Below are 20,154 nucleotides of genomic sequence, written 5' to 3'. Positions count from 1 at the left end.
GCATCATATTTCCACCTCGCTGAAGAAATATCCAGCCTCACTATCCTTATCTCCACCCAAGTGCAAATTCAAATCATGCTACTGTCATTGCACCTCAGAAGTAGGAAGCTAAAACTCTTTTTCTCTTGTTCTTTGCTTTTCCATCAACAACAAACTCTCATCACAAATTATATATCCTATCGATTGTGTGTTTAATGTTTTATATCTCAACTAGGAAATCCAAACTCAAAATGATTCCTCTTTGATTCCACAGAAAAATAGCCATATACTCAACAGCTCTTTACATTAGCAAATATAGAAAACTTAAACCAAACAAAGAGGAATGAAGCCCATTGGTGATGGAAGAGCCACATAAGCTATGACTGGAACATCAGCGGCCGATACTTTTCCTCTAGCGTTTGTGGTCTGGTGTTTTCCTAACCCTGGCCAGTTAAACACGGGATTTGCAATGGGATTGAGCATAAAAGAGAGATCCTTATTCACTGTCCTTGGCTGAACTATAGATAAAGGAAATGGACAGAAAAGTGTTTTTCTAACAGTTGGTGTATGATAATAGCTTTGTTGTGTGCGTGTCTGTGAGCTTGCAGGCTAGGTAGTGTGTGCTGTCTTATTTGGTGATAAATATTCTTAAAGGGTTATTGAGACGGTCATTGAGAATAAATTTACATTTGTAAGGTAGCTTGAAGCTATAGGACTGAGTTCAATTAAGGCACACCCTACAGAAAAGAGGGCTGGAGTCCAGTGGGTCGCTCTGTACCATAAAACAAGTTGCGATGAAAAGAGCTGCACAATCATGGTTGAAAAGGGAACCTTACAAAATTGTATTAACTAAAAAAAAAAAAAAAGAGCATAAAATGTCTCCTTCACCCTCTTAATACTTACACAGGGGATGCCTACTGCTTGCTTATAAAGCAACTTCAACGGCACTGAAGTTCTTGGAGCGGCAAGTTTTACATCTGATCCATCTGTTGGTCACAGCTGCCTGATTGTTCCTGTATTATCCAACAGTGTAATGCCTAGAAAATGCCTTTTTTTGTCAGAAGATGTTTATGCCTAAGAGCTACCTTGTAATATGCCATCAACAGCAGCAGCACTGCAATTACAATCAACAGGAAAAGTCTTGTTGCTTTCACTGTCACATCACCATAATGTTCATCCTGATACTGCACTCTCATCAAAAAACTCCTTCTCAATATGTCCTCGGCTATTTACATCATTTCAACATTCGTGCTTGCATCATTTCAGTCACTTGCCACAACTTTTCACTTCCCAGCCCCACCTACCACATCTAGCATCAGATAATTACAGCACCACCCTCCCAAAGCTGATAAAACATCAATGCAGACCTTATAAATGTGCGCTTGGCCTTATGTCATAGAGATTTTCGAGCTTTGCTGACACTCAATAATAATAATCAAAAAGAGCATTGCAATCATATATATATAAAAAGGTAGTTCAAGTCCTAAATAAAGGACACATTTGCTGTTTTCCTTGAGTGTGTCTCGGTGTGTGTGTTCATCTGTATTGAGTTTGGAGGGCAGGAAATGTAGCAGGTTGGATCAGACAGTCTGGTTTCTCATCAAGCACGCTGGCCAAGTAAATTTGTTTAATTAGTAAACCTGGCAAACTGCAGCAGCTCCTAGAGTGCTGTGTATGTGTATTTGTGTGTGCTTGTGTTTTTGTGTGCGTCCAAACCATCAGCAGACTCCAAGACTATTTCATAGCGCTGTTCCCAAATATAGTTTACAGCCAGCATTTTGTGCTCTGATAATCTCCACAGCAATGATGAAACTCTGTTGTGCTTCCCTGATAATTTTTGAATCACTGTCATTCTGTCTAAACAATGCTGCAGCTAGAATGGAATCAAGCCATATTGAAGTTTCATGGTGATGAAATCACCAGCAATCTCAGGAAAACAAAGCAGAGTCCGGCTGTAAGTCTTTGGGGCAAATTTTATGTTTGGGTGAAACTAAAAAAATCCTTCCCTCGTGTTTGTGCTCCAACTCTCTTTTGTCCAAGAGGAAATCAACATGCACTCCAATCTTCTACAGTTTAAAATGATTATTAATCACCTACCCACCAAAAGGGAAATAATAACTTGTACACCGACAGTAAAATTACATCATCACCGTTCCTTCAACAGGCTATGGAATGCACAAGAGGTGGGTAAAAAAAAAATGAGTTTAGTTAAAAAAGAATCCCCTCATCTTGTTAATAGAACTTGTTTTTCAAAGTTCAACAAGAACAACCCTGCAATTAGAAACAAGCTGCCATGTCTGATGTTTTTAGCCACTTGGGGGTAGTAGAAGCAAAGAGTCAGCAACTTCTAAGATAATGTGGCAAGGGCATTAGCAAATATGTAGATAAAGATTCAAACAGCACAAAGCAAATCCAGCATTGTTTATTGTCCTAAAGTTAGCTAAGCTTAAAACATTGAGCTTAATATGAAAATGTTCTGGAGTTGGATGATGCCTAAGTCAGCTGTTCTGCTATGAAGGCAGAACTTAATCACTGCACTGCAACAGATGAAAAGAAAACACCTAAAACTGAGCAAAGTTATCTTCACACAGGCCATGGCAGTGGATATTAATTTCATTCAGACACGTTTTCCTGATTCTTATTCGCACTGTGTCTCGATTATAGCAGCCTGGTGTCAAGTGTTGGCATGCTGCAAATTTCTTCCACATTTCTTCCACATTTCCTCGGGTCCAAACGCCAACGTGACAGCATGAGGTGAGCAGCAAGCATTCGTTTGCGTGTTGAGGAGAGGTGCATTCACTCACTTGCCATCATTACACCTGGCCTCACCACTGCCCTGATCAGACAGGCAATAACAGTTGTCTGCCTACTGGTTTTGGCAGCACAAATAATGGTTATCAGCTGCTACTGTCTCCCACCTTACCATCACAGAAAAACAAACAGGCAGACAGACAATCACTCATCCTCCTCCCATGGCTGCTCTGTATTTTGTTCTTCCTCCTGTACTCTCTTTCCAAGTGACCACCCCTCCTTTTGCGTGGGAGACTGACCGCTGTGTGGCAGAGAGCCTGCTGCTGGTCTCGACTGTGTTCTCATTGTGCCAAAGTCCTCCAAATGCCAGTGATGCCTGCAGGGCACGCCCGCTGTGTGCGTATGCTTGTGCAGCGTGCGTCTATGTGGTTTTGTGTCTTTGTATGCGCACGTTCGTGAGTGTTTCTCGTCTCGCCCACGGGTGACACCACGCTGTGATCCTGCCTCAGTTTCTCAATGGAATACTTTTGTTGATGTTGTTGTCTGAAAACTCTGCGTCTATTTTTCTGTGACTGTGTGCACTTGAGTACTCTGTTCGCCTAAAACCAAGACAGTGCCGACTGGTCTGGCTTCAGTATTGTCACACACCTCTGGGGCCTCAGCTGGAGCAATCCTCAGAGAGTAGAGGGTGATAGCTGGAGGCTTTCAGCGGGATACTGTAAAACAAGGTAATATCTGGCAATAAGCATTTATTTGCAGCATAAGGATCCAGAGCTGTGTGCAGAAATGTCTTTGAGTATAAACGATCCCACTGTCCCCCTTTTTGAGTAAGCACACTATGACATCACTTCCCATCACCATGGCAACATAGCGTTCTCAACTACTGCAAGCCCTGCAGAGTGTGGGCCTGTATGTGAGAGACTGTGTGCTCAGACAGCTTGAAGCCAATGAGTTGGTCACAATGTGACAGGACTCTGTGTTCGTCTGGGCCTCAGACCTCTGGGGACAGAGGTTGGAGTCCCTCAGGCCCACCGTGGGCATGTTCGTGCAAGTGTGTGTTTGTGTGAGATGGGAGGGGCTGCATTTACACCCTGAGTTGCTGAAGTGTGATAAATATCCGCAGATGTGTTAAAATTGGCTTAGTGCACTGATACACTGTTGACCACAATAGCGTGCTACTGTGTGTGCGTGTGTTTGAGCTCCATTTCATTCTCCTGAGATTTTATAACTTAAATTCTCTCAAGCTCCTCTTGAATTCCTTCCTTCCTTCCATCCATCCATCCATCCATCCATCCATCCATCCATCCATCCATCCATCCATCCATCCATCCATCCATCCATCCATCCATCCATCCATCCATCCATCCATCCATCCATCCATCCATCCATCCATCCATTCTATCCATTCTATACCTGCTTAATCCAACTGTAGGGTCGCGGGGGGACTGGAGCCTATTCCAGCGGTCTCCTCGTGAATTCATGTGACTCATATTATAGAACAGCAGGCTTTCAATGCTCTCATGGGCTGCAGCTTGATTTGTTGCCATAATGCTCGCTGTAATTCTGCTCCACTGTTTTGTAACATCGGCCCCCAGTCCCCAGTTTAAAATGCATAAAAACACACTTCCTGTAACACGACTTTTTACTTGTGCAAGAACGTGAGCGCCTCCCCCCGGAAGGAAAAGAGTTTATGCACATCCCTCATGGGGGCTTGACGGCAGTTAATGAGGGAGGGGAGATGTTTCTTGGTCAAGTTTCTCTCTTAGATCTTCCCAGCTGGCCACTGTGGTGATTTCCCAGATGGCCGCCTCCATAAAGTATGACTGCAGGTGGTGCAGTTGGTCCCGTAGTACTGTACAAAGGGCAGAGTGTGTTGAGTTACCTTGTCTCATTTACATATTTTATGGACAAAGTGAAAAGCAGTCACAACATATCTGCAGCTAGGACTGCAGTTGTGCTTGCTAACCTTTGATTTCCCCAAAGATGCACAAATAAACAAAGAGTACACAAACTGTTTTTTTCTGCGCACTTCACACTCACAGCTCCAGTATCTGCAGTCTACTTCGAAAGCATCACAGGTGTTGTGCAGACATATGCTGCCAGGAGGTTATATACATCATCCTGGAAGTGGCATGGCTGTCATCTACTGTTGGCATATGACCGATTTCTCGGGACAGCATCCCAGCTGTGGGACAGCTGTTAAGGCCCTTCATCCCCATTCACAGCTCACTAAGCTTGTTTCCGGACCTTCATTGGCTTATTGCACACATCTGTTCTTTGTGAGACGTTAACAACCTTACTTTCAAACTCGGAGATAGAGTGGACCATGGTTTCAATCTAGATGGATTTCGTGGTTCATGGCACAAACGCTGCCTAATACACAATGCATTAGTCTCCTCATCTAAACACGAATAGACTTACAGAGTATGTGGGGCATTTTAAGAGGGGAGGGCTAATGGTAAGGAACACATTAAAAATGAACTTGTCTTCTTTAAAATCAGCGGCAAAAGCATGCTGTTTATCCAAATATATTATACAGTTGTAAAAAAAACGGCCCAACTAAAATAATTTGAGGTGTAGTAGGTTATCACACACTGCCGAAGCAGGTCCAGGATAACAGAAGAGGTTAAAGCAACGTTAGCGGGTCTGTCCAGCTCATTAGTGAATTTAGGGTTAAAATCAAACTCAAACAGTCTAAAGCTGAGCACGTGGATTTAGCTCTTATTCTGAAATGTGAAACCAGTGCAGAGCTCAACACCACTGATGACACAGAGTTGTTGGCTTCAGACGAAATGTCTCACTCTAGGGGACAGTCAATCCAAATGGGAACATTTCAGAACTGTCGCGCACTAAAGAGAACTCTCTCGGAAAATACACATGCAGAAAAACAAGTAAAGTTCAAGTAACATAAAAGGAAACATAAGAAACCAATCCTGTCAACTTGAGGCTTGTCAGAGCCAGCCATCAGGAACAAGGTTCATCCTTCATTAGCATCACATTATTAACTGTGTGTTAATGTAGTCAGGCTAAAGGCCAATGTTAATTATTATTATGCGAAAAGGGTATCTTTTTTTAAGTGGAGTTGTGTGAAGTACTTATAAGCAGTTGGTGTGCTAAGGGCTCCAAGTTTAGAGAATCACGGAGGAATTCTGACATGAAGCTAAACTAACATCTACTCACAACTGGGTCAACAGAAGAGAGAGTTTTGCCATCTAAAACAACTCAAATGTAAAAAGTTTGAAATTCCATATTTTACATTTTTACACAACATGAAGAATTAACTGTTGTCAAACATTACACCATGCCACTATTTTGAAAACAGGGATATTATTTAAGGAACAGCCAAAACTGGGATGTCAAACCAATCCCTCTGAGAATTCAAGCACAAACAGGAATTGGACCCATTTCTCCCACAACTCAAATACATAACTAACTGAGCAAAGTGTGGATACACCCCTACATGGATGAAAGAAGAATATGTTATCTGTGGGACCAAAAGAGGATGGACCCTGAACGTCCCATTTCTCACTAATTCATTACATCGCACCAAGAACAAATTACATTTTTTTTACAGCTATCAATAAAGTCCTGCTGAGATCTTTGAAGTGGGAACCAGCTATGGGACGTGTGAGACATCATAAATGTAGAATTTCAAAGGATGAATCCACCACTGTTACCAATTCAAACACGTTGTATGTTGTTTGATATGAGAAAGCTTCGGGATTACCAACGATAACAGGGGTTAGGGTTTAGTTAGTGGCCAATTAAATATCAGATGAGCCCTTTAAACAGAATAAGTCTTTGATGGAACATTGGACAAAGTGAAAACAACACCAAAAATAACATGCACTTAGCATAGCAATGAGAGAGAAACAATATGTGGCAAGCATCCTCAACTCTCCTCCACGAAAACCTCACCTAACTCAACAGAATAAAAGCAGCAGACAACTCGTTTTCCTGCACAGTCACCAAACTGCTGTTGAACCTTTGCATTCAATTGATGAGTCACAGAGGGGACCAGGTCTATCAGGGTCAGCGAATTTGTTGTTGAAGCAAGTGGAAAAGAGCGGTCAAGTGCCAGCAGTCATCCTGTCCTCACTGAGTCACATGTGGCACGGTCGCTCAGATGATGTCAGCTCATGACGAGCCACACTCAGACAGGCAGCAGAGTGGTTGGAAGGAGGATGAACAGACACGAGCAGGCCTGCCACGAGCTTCTGATGACTAAAATTCGCTTCAGAAAAAAAAAGGGTTGTACATTGGGTTTATTAAAGCAGCTAATTTTTCAATCAGCTGAGCAGTTAATTGATTTGCTTAATTAATTTACTGCAGCTATTCTTAAGATTGACAGAAACGCTGGGTGGTGCCAGATTTTCAGGTGTGAGCTGGATGCTAAAGGGACTCATCAAGGAGGGATTTATCCCCTACATAAGAGAGGTGACTTTCAGTCTTAACACTGACTTTGTGGTCATCTATCAAACAAGAGCATGAATTATCGTACACTGAAGCTTAAATTTTTCAGAGACTTATCTCATCACGGTGCTTTATAGGAATAATGTAGTTTAGACTCCACAGATACAGTAATTATGATAAAGCAAATGAAATGAGCGACTATCAGCTTATCAGCCATCAGCCAAGTCTGTGCTGGAAACTGCCTTTAAATGTCAACCATCCATCTGTAATAGCTCCACAACATTTTATCTCTAAAATGTCCTCCACATTGTTCCAATCACAACCCAAATAACGTTTCAGAGTCACAGCCATTGAGTCACAATAATCACGTCTTCTAGCATTGATCCAGGACAAACCCACTCAGTGCACATTTAACACACGTGCTAAAGAGCAAACCCATTTGCTGGTTCCTGTTTTACACGAGGGCTCGTAATTCTTTTCAGTGGCTGCTGTGTCTCGTGGTTTTTAATCTTGACAGACTGTGAAGGGGAGGTCTGTGTCCTCATTTCCAGACCTTGCTCATAAATAAGTATTAGCTTTGCGATCTCTGGGAGCCCCGTTGAGTAAAGAAGCTGTGTGTTTAATGAGTGTGTCACAACGGTAAATATTAGCGCTGTGTTGCAAAAAGGAAAAGTCATTAAATCTGTCTTCCTCAAAAGTTAAAACGAATGGAAGATAATAAACATTCTCTTCTAAAGGAACTTGCAGGGGGTGGAGCTGGGGCTAAAGCCTGGTTTGGAATCTGGAACTCTGGCCTAAGCTTGAAGAGCTAGCGAGCTCCGCAGTCTTTAGACCAGAGCTTCAAACACTCTCCAACCTCTTCCCCAGCATGAAACCCTGGCAGACCTGCAGCGTAATCCTCTCTAAACACTTTTATTAAGACTTCTAATTGCAGCTCGGCCTTTCTCCCTTCAGGAGAACAGGCAGAGGGACAAAAACGGGGCTTATTTACCCCATGACAGGCTGCAGGCGTATGGCAAGGCGGAGGCGCTTTAGCACACAGCAGCTACAGCGTGCTGCTCTGCAAAGACACTTCACTGATTCATGGCATCACTCTGACTGACAGAACACTGCACATAACAGACATTTCCCAACAAACAACCCACTCAAATCCAGGTAAAGTAGCAGGAGAAACAAAATGCAGTTTATTATTCCCAATGACAGGAGCATCACCATGCCAACGCAACCCTTCCATACAATTCAATATGCCACATCAGACTGGAACAGTGAAAGCTTTGCAGGTAATCAAATCTAAACCGTATGAAACCTTTCATTTTATATGATCACAATAGAGTCATTTCCTTGGTTATTTCGTCAGTCAGACAGCAGTATTTTATTTAATTGCTTTATTTTTTGCACATTGAAGAATCTGTGTTAATGCATTGGCATCGCTCAGGTTCTCCAACTGAAGACACTGCACTACTTAAAAGATAATGAGGAAACAATCTTGGCAGATACGATTGATCCCACTGTTTTATAGCACGGGGATTATCAAAGGATTATCTAACAGTAATTATGCATCCAAGGTCGACACACTGCTTTCATGTTCACACTGAGTGGCAGCAAGGTGTGTGTGTGTAAGTATATATGATATGAAAAAAAAAAAACAAGGCAGAGAATAAAGGTTAGGGTGCTTGAGTGTGTATCAATGTGTTTGCATGCCAGTATGCGGAGAAGGAAAATAAAGCTCCCTACAAAGCGTATCGCGACTAAGTTGCAAAGCATCGCACAGAAGTCACTTATCTGTACCGAACAGGCGCCAGTAAACTCAAAGCAAAAGTAGATATCTACACTGCCAGCGGCAACACCAACTCTGGGAACTCCCCAAATGGATAATCTGGAAATCAGGGGGGAGTGAAAAGCAGTGGACTCCAAGTCTTGGTGGATTTGGGGTGTGAATTTGATGGGGTCACATCCCTCAATACAATGAGTAGATGCAATGAAATGCAGCATTAACACCTATTTAGTTGCTCACTGGTTGACTTCACACTGGAAATTAAAGCTAAAGATGGCCTTTCCTGACCCATTTCACGTGTAAGTGCTTTTCTCTCAAACCACTGCGTTTCATTATTATCGTAAAGCCTTATTGTTAACATTATTAAATGTGCTAAATAACAATCTTCCAAAAGGTCACCCTTTTCAGTTGCCTGTTAAGCAGCTTCAGGCTTATAAAATCTGACAGCGAGGGCGTTGATTGTTGATCAAATCTAATAAGAGAAAAATAGATGTTTGACAGCAGACTTTCTTCTTCAATTATCGTCTTTGAGACTGAATGCTTGTCTTGTCATCGAGGCACCTACGCCTTGCCTTCTTTGAAATGACTGATGTATAATAGAGCTGCAGAGATTGTAAAAGACAGCGAGTGGCTGCTCCCTTCGTAATTAACAAACAGCTCAGGATGTCATGAAACCAGAGTGATGTGGACCAGTGGATGAAGCGAAGTGGCTTGGTGTGTCATTAACAAGGTGTCCACATGTATACAGATGTTTCACAATGGTAAAAGCAGCCAATTTGATGGAAGGACAATGAATGTTAAGTGTTGGATTAGTCGGACTGATGAAACTGAACAGTCATTGTAAGACAGTGTACACTAATCAGTACCCTAAAGACAAAGATCATTAGCCTTCAACCAAATCACACACACAAAAAAAAACTCTGCAGATAGCTTTGGTTTCATCTTATGAGGATTTTGAGACATCTGCAACAAACAACCCAAATGCACTGTTAACGAGTGACACTTTACGTGCATTAAACCGATTATGTTTCTGTTCTGTTCCTCAAGCATTATTTCTTAAGTGATTTCCACTGTCAAGCGGTTAAAAGAAAAATCTCAATCACGATAATTCACAATATAATAACAAAGTGATTTAATTTTGTTGTCTTCTGTTAAATGATTTTCTGCTGCTGTGCAGTTGTTTTGACCAACAGACTCTGAGAGCAGCCAGGTTTTTACTTTTTTTTTTTTTAATTCTGAAAAGCAAAGAGAAGAGAGCCAAATGTAAGCCTTCCATTCATGGAGACAATGAGAATCAAGGCTGAAAAACTTAGATCTGCAGTGAACTTGTAAAAATACATGTTGTACACTATTATGACAAATTATAGATATGACAAGCTATTAAGCATCCCCTATTTATTGTCTTGCAACCGTAATTTTTTTACATTTGATGAACAGAAAAGTAGATTCAGTATGATTCAAAATTACAACAAAGCCCGTCTGCCTTTACTCACTTCAGAGTAGGCAACAAGTTATCAGCTGAGCACTACAGGAAAGACATTTCAGGGCCTGTTTCTGGAAATCTTACAACATGGATCATGATCAGGATGCTGGAACATTACTGTTAATTTGTTGATGACTGCAATGTGTTTTTATTTCTAACCACACTGTGGCAGTCACATCGCCCATGGCGACAGTTGCTGGCTATAATCGGGACTGTCACAACGTGCTGCAGCTTTTTGTGGACGCAGCCACGGCCTTGGTGTAAGGCTTTGTGCTTGGCTTGCTTGTAATACCTTCAGTATAAGTAATCTGGGAAAAACTAAGCTCACAGATTCGAATAGTATAGAGGAGATTAACCAGTATGGAGGAGATCAGAATTCCAATTACACATTCACTTTCCTATCGTTTGCCTAATTCTTTAAATGACGATGAAGTGGCATTGTGTTAATGCAATAAAAATACATTCAGCCTGACAGCACTGATTTCATCACATTTTAAACTTACTGCATCATTAAATACTGTTTTGTTCATATAGCAAAGAGATCTCATGTCAAGACTGACAGCGACAACAGCTTTTCGGCTTTAGCTTAGTCATTTGTACGCGTTCTCCAGCTAAAAGATTAGTGATTTGATGACCTTTGATGCCGTCATCAGGTAGCAAATGGGTACTTTTCAGGTGGAGTCCTATGTTTTATAATGTAACTCCTTCACTCCTCTGACAATGAAAAATATAGTTTACGTCACTGAAAAAGTTACATTTCTCTGTCCACAATTAAAAAAAATACGGTGAAAAACATTTTTGTATTTTATTCTATTTTTATTTTATTATTATCTTAAATAAGAATACGAACAATGTGCACCATTCTTAGCAGTAGTTATGAGACAATCCAGCAGATAAAACCAAACCAAAACTCTCTGCAGTTTTGTACAAGAAAACTCTTTTCCTAACCTGATGCTTTATCATGACTGCTACATTTTCCATCTATCTCAAACTAAAGTGGAGCCTACGAGCTGGCAAAATGGCTACTGCATTAGAAACAGCTTCATGAAAATTTGAAACATCTCACAAAGTTGAAATACACCAAATGCTTAATGTGTACAGTGATTTCTTCAGGAACTACATCCAAAGACATTACATGATTGTTAAAACGAATGTCTTTTTAAAAGTGACAACTTGAAGCCTGAGCAAATGACTGGAGAAGCTGTGAGAAGCCTCTATGTGTGTGTCTGTGTCAAAAGCAATTGAAATGGGGGGGGTGCCGTTGACTCAAGGGGTGTGATGCTCACCAGTTGTGGAGGAGATGTTAACGTCAATGCTGATCTCAGGGATGCCTCCTCCCTTCAGCGCCGCCACGCAGGTGTACGTGCCAAAGTCGGTAAACTTGAGGTCTATGATGTCCAGGTTGGTGGTTCCGGGTGAGATGTCGGGGTCCGTCTGGGTGATGACCATACGCTCCGAGCTCCGCAGGGCGCGGCCGTTCTTCAGCCAGCTAAAGGTCAGCTCCTCCGGAGGCGTTGCCTCCACCTAGGACATACAACTCATTGTTATTTGCGCTTTAATTATACTTTACTAACTTATTTCAATGTGTCATGAAGTGCATGCATGTGTGTGTGTTCTCTGCCACTGCTTTTCTGCAATCACACCTGACAAGATATCTTGACTTCGCGTCCAATCTGGATGTTGTCATCATTGTGGTACGGGTCAGGAGTGATCCAGAATCGCCCCTTTTTCAAAGCTGTGAAGGGAAAATGGATTTGTTCAGAATTAAATAAGCATGTAAACAAAATGGAACAAACCCTGACACATTTATCTTAGGCTTGTTTTATTGGTGCCATTTTTTAGATGATTTTTTTCAACACTTTAGCTCTGCTCAATGTCCATATCTCTAAAGTACTGTGAAGCATCTCCATCAAAGGTACAGTAAATCCTACATGCTCAGCCTCTGCATTTGTCGTTATTCAAACGTGGTGAAAGGCTTCACCGTGTTACAGCTGCAAAATCCGACCTTTGCTCATCTTGATATTTCGAGTGAGTATTGAGCTCATGAAATCCTAAAAGTGGCTTTAACTGAACACACGTGCACAGACAATGATGAGACAAGTGTAAGTGCTCTTCTGCGAACAACTAAAACTTTAGCTTTCAGTGCAGCTGTGGGGGTCAAACACAGATCTTTACAGAGAAAAAAAGGAATCATGTGCCTGCTTTAAAGATTAAAGCTTTGAACCAGCTTTAATATTGATAGCTACAGACTGAAGAAACAGTGCCGAAGCAGAGTACACACACTGTGAAGTCAGAGAGATACCTAACATAATATCCAGCATTTCTAATCCAATTTGGTTTGCAAACTCCCTTTTCAAAACATTGCTTCTCTGAATGGAAAATAGAAGATGATTTCATTATAATGCATGCTGTATTGGTTCCAAAGCCCGCATCTACTGTTCAATTCATCTCCTCTGCAAAAAAAAAAAAAGAAAAAGGCTGACGGCACCATGGAAATCTTTTCATCTAGCAATTCCCCAGTGACATTATCATATTCAGTTTGGTAAAAGGGAAAAACGAAAACAAAAGCTGCGTGTCAGATTTAAAGACAGGAAATTGAATGTGCAAAACACATTGTGATGCCTGCCAAGCAGCGTGCTGAAGGAGAGACGAATGACACACGCCTCCTTGACATGATCTTCCGCCTCATGTTTGAAATCAGTGTCGGCAGGCAGAGAATCCTATTTCTGACACGTGTCAGATACAAAAAAAATACAATCACGTCGACCCCCTCCAAACACCCCTTTTCATTTGCATTCATTCACGTTTCGCATATACTTTTACACTCCAAGGCAATGCCTATCAGTCATGATGTCTATAATTCAATATTACCGGCATGGAAAATGTGTCATTTAGTATAATACAGTGTGCAGCATATTATCCGTGACCTTTATGGATACAAAATACAACATATTACTAGCAACCCATGTTCACTTCCCATTTTGGCTCAGCTCTGCGTCACTGTTTACACGCACTACGCAGATTCCAATTTCCTTAAAGCCAACATACACAGCCTAAGGTTAATGAGACAAGACAGACTCCATAGTGGAAGCCATTAAGTAGGCATGTCTGTGAGGGACCGCAGATTTTGTGCCATTGTAGAAGTCAGAGAGTGAAAACATCCTGAGGCAGAGCTGCACATAACATTGTTGAAGCAGAGTTGTACATCCTGACAGTTTGAAAAGGTGTTTGTGTCCTAGTGACAACCTAAGAAGAGTTAGTAGCCGCTTCATGAGGAATGGTTATGTTCACACACGTAGACACACACACATCCACTTCCACACGTCTGTGTGAGTCACTTTGCTGTCACAGGTGACAGCAGATAAACATTTGGAATAAGCCTCTTTTTGCATTCCTCGAGCTCGAGAGTGTTCTTCTCTCAGCTTAAAAGACTGTGACACAGCCAGGAATTCAACAATCACATGTACAGTACTTCTTAACTGTAAGGCCGGATGTAGTCGTGTTCGTGGGGATGTCACTGAGAAAAATTGTCACTGAGCTCATTGTCCTCGGCTGCTTAGGTTCTTTCTTTTTGCAACGAACCCACAGCGAGAGCGTCTGCTTTGCTGTAAGCTTTATTGGACAGACCGCAGGATGTTTTCAATTCAACAGACTGCTTGAGCTTTTACGGCATCATATTATTAGTATGATCACAAGCAACATTTAGCTCGTGTCAACCCAATCTGCTCCCACAAATGTTTTTCTTTCTTTTCTTTCTGTGTTGTGATAATTTGTATTGGACACGTTATACAGCTCAGGACCACCCTCGATCTGTTACCTGAAAAAAAAAAATGGCGGTGCAGGACTTTTCCTCAAGATGGCCACGTAAGCTCTCAAAAGAAGAAGAAGCACAAGCCCTTCAAGTGGTCTGTGTATCGTCCTTGACTTCTACCCTTGCCATTTTTTGTCTGTAGACACAGTTTATTTATCTATATTTAGCAAGTTTTAATTGCTTTGCTGTCTAATATTCATTTTAACTGTGAACTAGTCCTGAGAATACATGCCACCCCTTGTGTTCAATTGTAAATTGAACATTTTTCCAACCCTATTTTATCTCTTTGTTAATATGTGACATCCATAATTTGTCTCATGTGCTCTGTTTGAATTGCCCACTCATCAATTAACTCACACACACTCTGTTGTGCTGACTATTCAGAAGCCTCACCAGTGGGCAGGAGCAGACAGCTGCTGATGCTTTATAAACACTATATGAATGCAGCGGAGCCTCATAATTATGCGTCTTCCATTCTGTTACGTGTCACATAAAGAAAACGCTGGCAGGACATGTACACACCAGTGTACAGTGAAGACATGATGGTCTACCTCTACTGACGTAGGATACAGCCTCTATACACCACTTTTGGTGCACCATGATGAGCTTCTAGTACATAGAATGAGTATATAGAGTGGTTTTGGTTTCTTTAATATGGAGTCAACAAGAACAAAAAACAGATTCAACAGATTCAAGAACTCAATTATACAAACTGCAATTAGATTGTGTAATTACATTTTAAATCCAACAGGTTTGTTTGTGAATCTTTGTGAATTTCTTTCTTGCTGATAGTTTTGTTTCCAAAACTTTTGTTTGGTTTAGCTGAAAGGTGTCAATTGACATGGCTGGCTCACTAGGCAGCGAACAAATGGACAATTCAAACACAGCTGTAAGTCTAAGACTTACTTTCTATAAAGGTACAGAGAAAACACTGCAGTAACCTGCTTCCTGCTGCATTTGAAAAACGCCCTCTGTGTTTCTCTATTCTTTTTAATTCTCAGTGTGAGAGGTGGAGATCTTTGCTTTTTTCCACATTAATGGCGTGAAGCTTCATAGGCCAAAAGCTCAAGGTGAAATAAAAGGATATCACAGCGAGCTTGAGTTGGATTTAAGAGTACAGCTCTGCTGTTCGCCCACGTGACCTCAAAAACTACAAAACCAAACCTTCAAATAAAGCGCATGTTTCCCATTTGTATTCAATAGTCCAGCCAACAAAGGCATAGCGAGAGCATTCATAAGACTTGTGTAGTCTTCTTCTCTGCAACTTGTAAATTATCATATATATAGTGTCCTCCATCTTCCTCCATATTTATGATTAAGAAAGTCTTGACTGATGAAAGGAAGTGCTGATAGGTCCACTCTGAGTAGCGTGTTCATGTTCCACTTTTTAATATCTATGATAATGCCAACAAAACAATGGGAATGTTATCGTACTGATCAGAATATGTAAATGAATTTTATTTTCATTTAATAACAGTATCTCGACATCTCCAGCTACTTTCCCCTAACTTTTAGGCATTAAAAACAAAAGTAGTTGAATGTTGGTCACTGTGGAAAGACTGAGTGCAGAATGCAATGTGAGGATTTGTTGTCTCTCATTTGATGTGCATAGATTTAGATTTACTTGGAGCTGAATTTGTCTGATTATCGTCGTGGTCTCTATTTCACTCCCCACATTTCCCAGAATTTCCGAGTGGTGACTCAGCTCTGCCTCATTTCTGCACAGAGCTGCGGTGCACTCATGCATATTTCACAATAGGTTCCTTCTTCCATTCAAAAAAATAATTTCCTAACATTTTATCTAACCATAAATAATGAATAGCAAGTAGGCCTAAATCGACTACATCTGTGTACAGGAGAGATAAGTGGGCATTACTTCCTCTGGTTGTTGTAAATATTGCTGGCCAGTTGCAGTAGCTAAAAAAGTGCCCGTTCACGTATGCACGGAAGAAAATCTTAAACTGGAGTTTTTAGAAACTTTTTGTAATGATAATATGATTGTGTGAGGTAGGATGTGCAGAGTGAATGGAAGTTAATTGGGCGACGCTGCATTGTCACTCTTCCGTACCCACTCCTGACTTGGCAAAAGTCCCATGAATCTTTAATGAGGGCTCCGCTTGGAAACAGAACTTTCCCATTTGCTCTGAAGGTAAACTGTGATTCCGACAACTGTCACACGATTTTCACAATATCATAAATAATACCTTGCAAGGGCGCCATTGTGTGTTTATACAATATTAATTTGTGAGACTGTAGATATACAACTGTGCAAAAGTCTTGAGCCACACTTCCTCTCCTCATGAAAAACCAAGAAAATAGGGACTTTATCGTGCAAAAATAAATGGAAACACAGCATATAATGTAAAAACAGTTCTAACAGACTTAAACTCAATATTTGGCATGGACACCTTTATTCAGAGTCTGTCTAAACTCTCTTAGACAAGCTTTTCTGTAATTACTGTAAATAGCCTTTCGGAATAATAATAATAATCCCTCTTTGGGAATCACCTTGTTTATCCAAAAATGCTTTTTTTAATGCCTGTAAAACTTTTTGAAGAGATGCAACTAAAAAAATGTACCTTTGTGACTGGCTACTGGTAACAAAGTGCATACAGATACAATTAGAAACTGAGTCTTTGTTAGTCTAAGTTATCTGTTAGGTGTAAACACAGTGCCAGTACATTCCTTGAGTTTGTTCCCTTTTTGTGCTGGAAAGATTCAAAGTCTCAAGGTACTGACTACCTTATGAAAAAGAAAAAAAAACATTCTTTAGCAAATGGTTATGTAAGACCATCAGAAAGCCTGGAAAACTATTGCTCAAGATTACTTTAAAAGATTCCAAGAAAGTCTGGCTCGGGTGAAGCTAAATAAAAAGAAATGGTGAATAGCGCACAAGTTTTGAACATCTGTACACTTCAGCACAGCCATGACATATTCAGAGAAACATATCTCAAGTCAAGGTCCACTTAACAGCTTTTTCTCAAGCTGACAGAAGTGTCACACTGACTTTACTGTCACAGCTCCAGTAAATCCTCTTAGATGCATAGTGAGGTTCGTTGCGCCACAGGTGGCTTTTAGGATTCAACTGTGAGTTTTGAGGACTGCAAATTCTGCATTAAGATTTCAGACAGTGGCATGCATAGCGAGCCAACAATGCTTTCAGTGTAAAAAAGTGCAAAGGATTGACCTGTCATAGAGGCAGGAGCTAAAGTAGAACATTTCAGACGGAGTTTAGAATTCAAGCAGAAATTGGGAAACATCTGGTTAATTCTAAAAGCAATGCAAGAACTGTTTCGCTGATTCTGAAGCCTAAAACACATGCACAAACAAATCCTGCATGCATTATTGATGACTTTTGGTAGCTGGCTCCCTTTTATCATCATGCTTCCCGTCATTGAACGTTGAGTGTGGCAGCTTGCAAAAACGTCAAACATCCACCACAGGGACTCTTCTCATCACAGTAATATCAAGAGGCTAAATGGGGGTTCTGTTTGTTCTCACATTTGCATTGCACATCTCCTCTTTCCTGTTTTGCTTGAGAGGTTGCAGGCAGTTCAACTGCGATGCGGTAAATGTTCGAGGTATTCTTTTGGATCATTTCCGTACATATTACGGTGTTCCTGTTCTCCCCTTTTCGCTGCAAACTGAAAGGCTTTTGCCTGTAGCTTGCCTTTTTGATGCTCCATAGCTTTAATAGCCTGCGGGAATAATGGGTGGCCCGTACATGAAAAGCACAGATAATCACACAAAGAGAAAAGCCGTGGTTGAGGTCTTTTTCTGCAGAGAGCTTGTGTCACACAGCAGGATTACAATAGCACCTCAGGGAAGCTTCTTAGCATTGCATCCACACAGTCCTGACACTCTGGCTATCATGAGCATGTATGTATGTATGTGGCAAAAAGGACGCTCTGCCATCACTTAAGGAAACGCATGCGTTTAACTGCTATTGTCTGACAGAGAGGAAAGATGAGTCTCACTCCATACTCGCTTTGAATCATTGTCCTCATGTCTACCCATCAGCCCATCTCATTTTTCACTCAGTCCTGTCTGAGCATCTCTCAGCAAGCGTCAGACTCTCCATTCGGTCTGGTGGAGGATATCAGCACGTGGTGCTGGATTCATCACTCTGAGCCAGATGGGCGTCTCTAGAAAAGTCTCCTCTCCTCATCTGCTAGGCTCAAGGTTACACAAAGAAAAGGACAACGAGCAGCAATATGGGCTCAAAACACGAGCCGCACCACCGTCCGAACACCTCTAAATTTCTTCTTCATTTTCACTCCAGACTCCTCGCACTTGCACGCGCATGCTTTCCCATGCCTCAGCAGCTTTGCAATATCACAGCTACTCACATAGTTTGGTGGAGGGGAGAAAACAAAGAGTCCCGAATGCTGCTCTCCACCTTCAGGCTGACTGACAGTTTTAATTTGTGTTAAGAGTGATTTGCGTTGCTGCATGCACCAGCCAAACACGCATGTGCACATCTAAAGGCACTTTCCTACATACGTGGGGGAAAAAAAAAAACAGAACATGGACTAGCATACAGCCTGCAGGGCCGCAGCACGGGAGATCCACAACCGGCTAGTGCCAGTTATGGACGGCCAGCCACTGAATCTGGCATTCATGAATGGAAATGTATTCAGCTTTTGCTCCGTATTTATTCCAAAGCAAATTTGATAAGAGTCATTCATGTGTTGATTTACATGCTGACAGAGAGGTTTTTACAAGGCACTTCATGATTGTTTTCTCCCCACCGAACTGTTTAAATATAAACAACAGGGAGCCCTTTATGCAAAAAACATTGCATTTCTGCTTTTCTATAAACAACAGCGAGCTTCCAATCAGAGCAGCAAGTGTGGATGATACGTGTTTGCCTCTGTCTGCACTGATGCTCAAATGTGTGTACACATGTGGGCGTGTGCAATTAGTTGTGTCGGCATTAGCAGACGGAACTGATGGCTGTCTTGGATGCAGAAGCCGAGTACCTGAATTTGTCAGGAACTCCTTCAGGAATTGTCATGAAAACCTGATGACAACGCTCTGCCGTTTGATTTCTCATTTTTGAGAGCTACGGCGCTGCTCATTTCTCTTCATCTCACGCAAGGAAAGTGCACTGCTTTGCAAAAAGATAGGAAACTCATGCAATGAGTCGTGAGTGTGAGCGCGTGTGTGTAGGCAGACCTGAAAACAAAATGCAAGGCCGGCTGCCCATTCCAACACCATATACTGACAGCTCTGTCTCAATTTATCAGTCCTCTGTTTGAGGGCTGCCTATGTATATTTGATATGCAACGCACACACAAAAAAGAAACAGCCAGTGAGCAGTAACTTTGCAGCAGATATTTCACAAACCAATGTCTCTGCCAGGGGATGGAATGAACCGACAGGAAAAGGAAGGGTGTTGACCTGCATTTGAAGGCGTGTTGCACACCCTTAATCCATAAAAAGAGTCTTGTCAGTGGGGTGATGTGATGCCAGTGGCCTGCTGGGCTGGCTGCGGAGATGGCCAAGCCCTAGAAGGCAGTCTGGCTGGTGGGACAGTATGACCAGAGAAACTTCCATCTGCTGGGGAGAGATGTGTGTTTTCACACACACATCCCCCTTTGGCCACAGCAGTTTTTTCGTGCTTCTCAAGGACTAGAGTGGAGGGTGAGGTGAGGTGAGGTGAGGGTGACCCTGCAAAACATGGAGAGTGAACTCTGTGTAGCTGAGGTGATTGATTAGGTATTTCATGTGCACATGAGACATTCGCACATGAATATCAATGTATGCACACATGTGCACAGGAAGATGACCTTCCATTCGCATCTACTTAGAATTCCAAACATCACGGCCATCATAGCAACATACTTACACATATATTAGAGACTGGCACACACTCCCTTTTTCACAAGCATACACATGCAGAAAGAAAAGCAACTGAAGGTCTGCTTGTGTCCTCTAGTC

The 20,154-nt window shown here is 41.7% G+C and overlaps 1 protein-coding gene across 1 annotated transcript in view; it reads right to left on the bottom strand.

Annotated features, from left to right (window-relative positions):
* LOC140267106 (MAM domain-containing glycosylphosphatidylinositol anchor protein 2-like) overlaps positions 1-20,154 on the bottom strand; it is a 195,455-nt gene that overhangs the window by 68,900 nt on the left and 106,401 nt on the right. The window contains exons 7-8 of the mRNA XM_072362282.1: positions 12,044-12,135; positions 11,687-11,924 (exon numbers count right to left, since the gene is read on the bottom strand). Coding sequence (XP_072218383.1) covers positions 11,687-11,924; positions 12,044-12,135 — 330 coding nt within the window. The remainder of the gene's footprint in view (positions 1-11,686; positions 11,925-12,043; positions 12,136-20,154) is intronic.

Source organism: Leuresthes tenuis, unplaced genomic scaffold, assembly GCF_036924035.1.
Source record: "Leuresthes tenuis unplaced genomic scaffold, fLeuTen1.0.hap1 SCAF_13, whole genome shotgun sequence".
NCBI lineage: Eukaryota > Metazoa > Chordata > Actinopteri > Atheriniformes > Atherinopsidae > Leuresthes > Leuresthes tenuis.
Note: the sequence above shows the minus strand (reverse complement) of the source record. Positions and strands in the feature narration are given on the sequence as shown.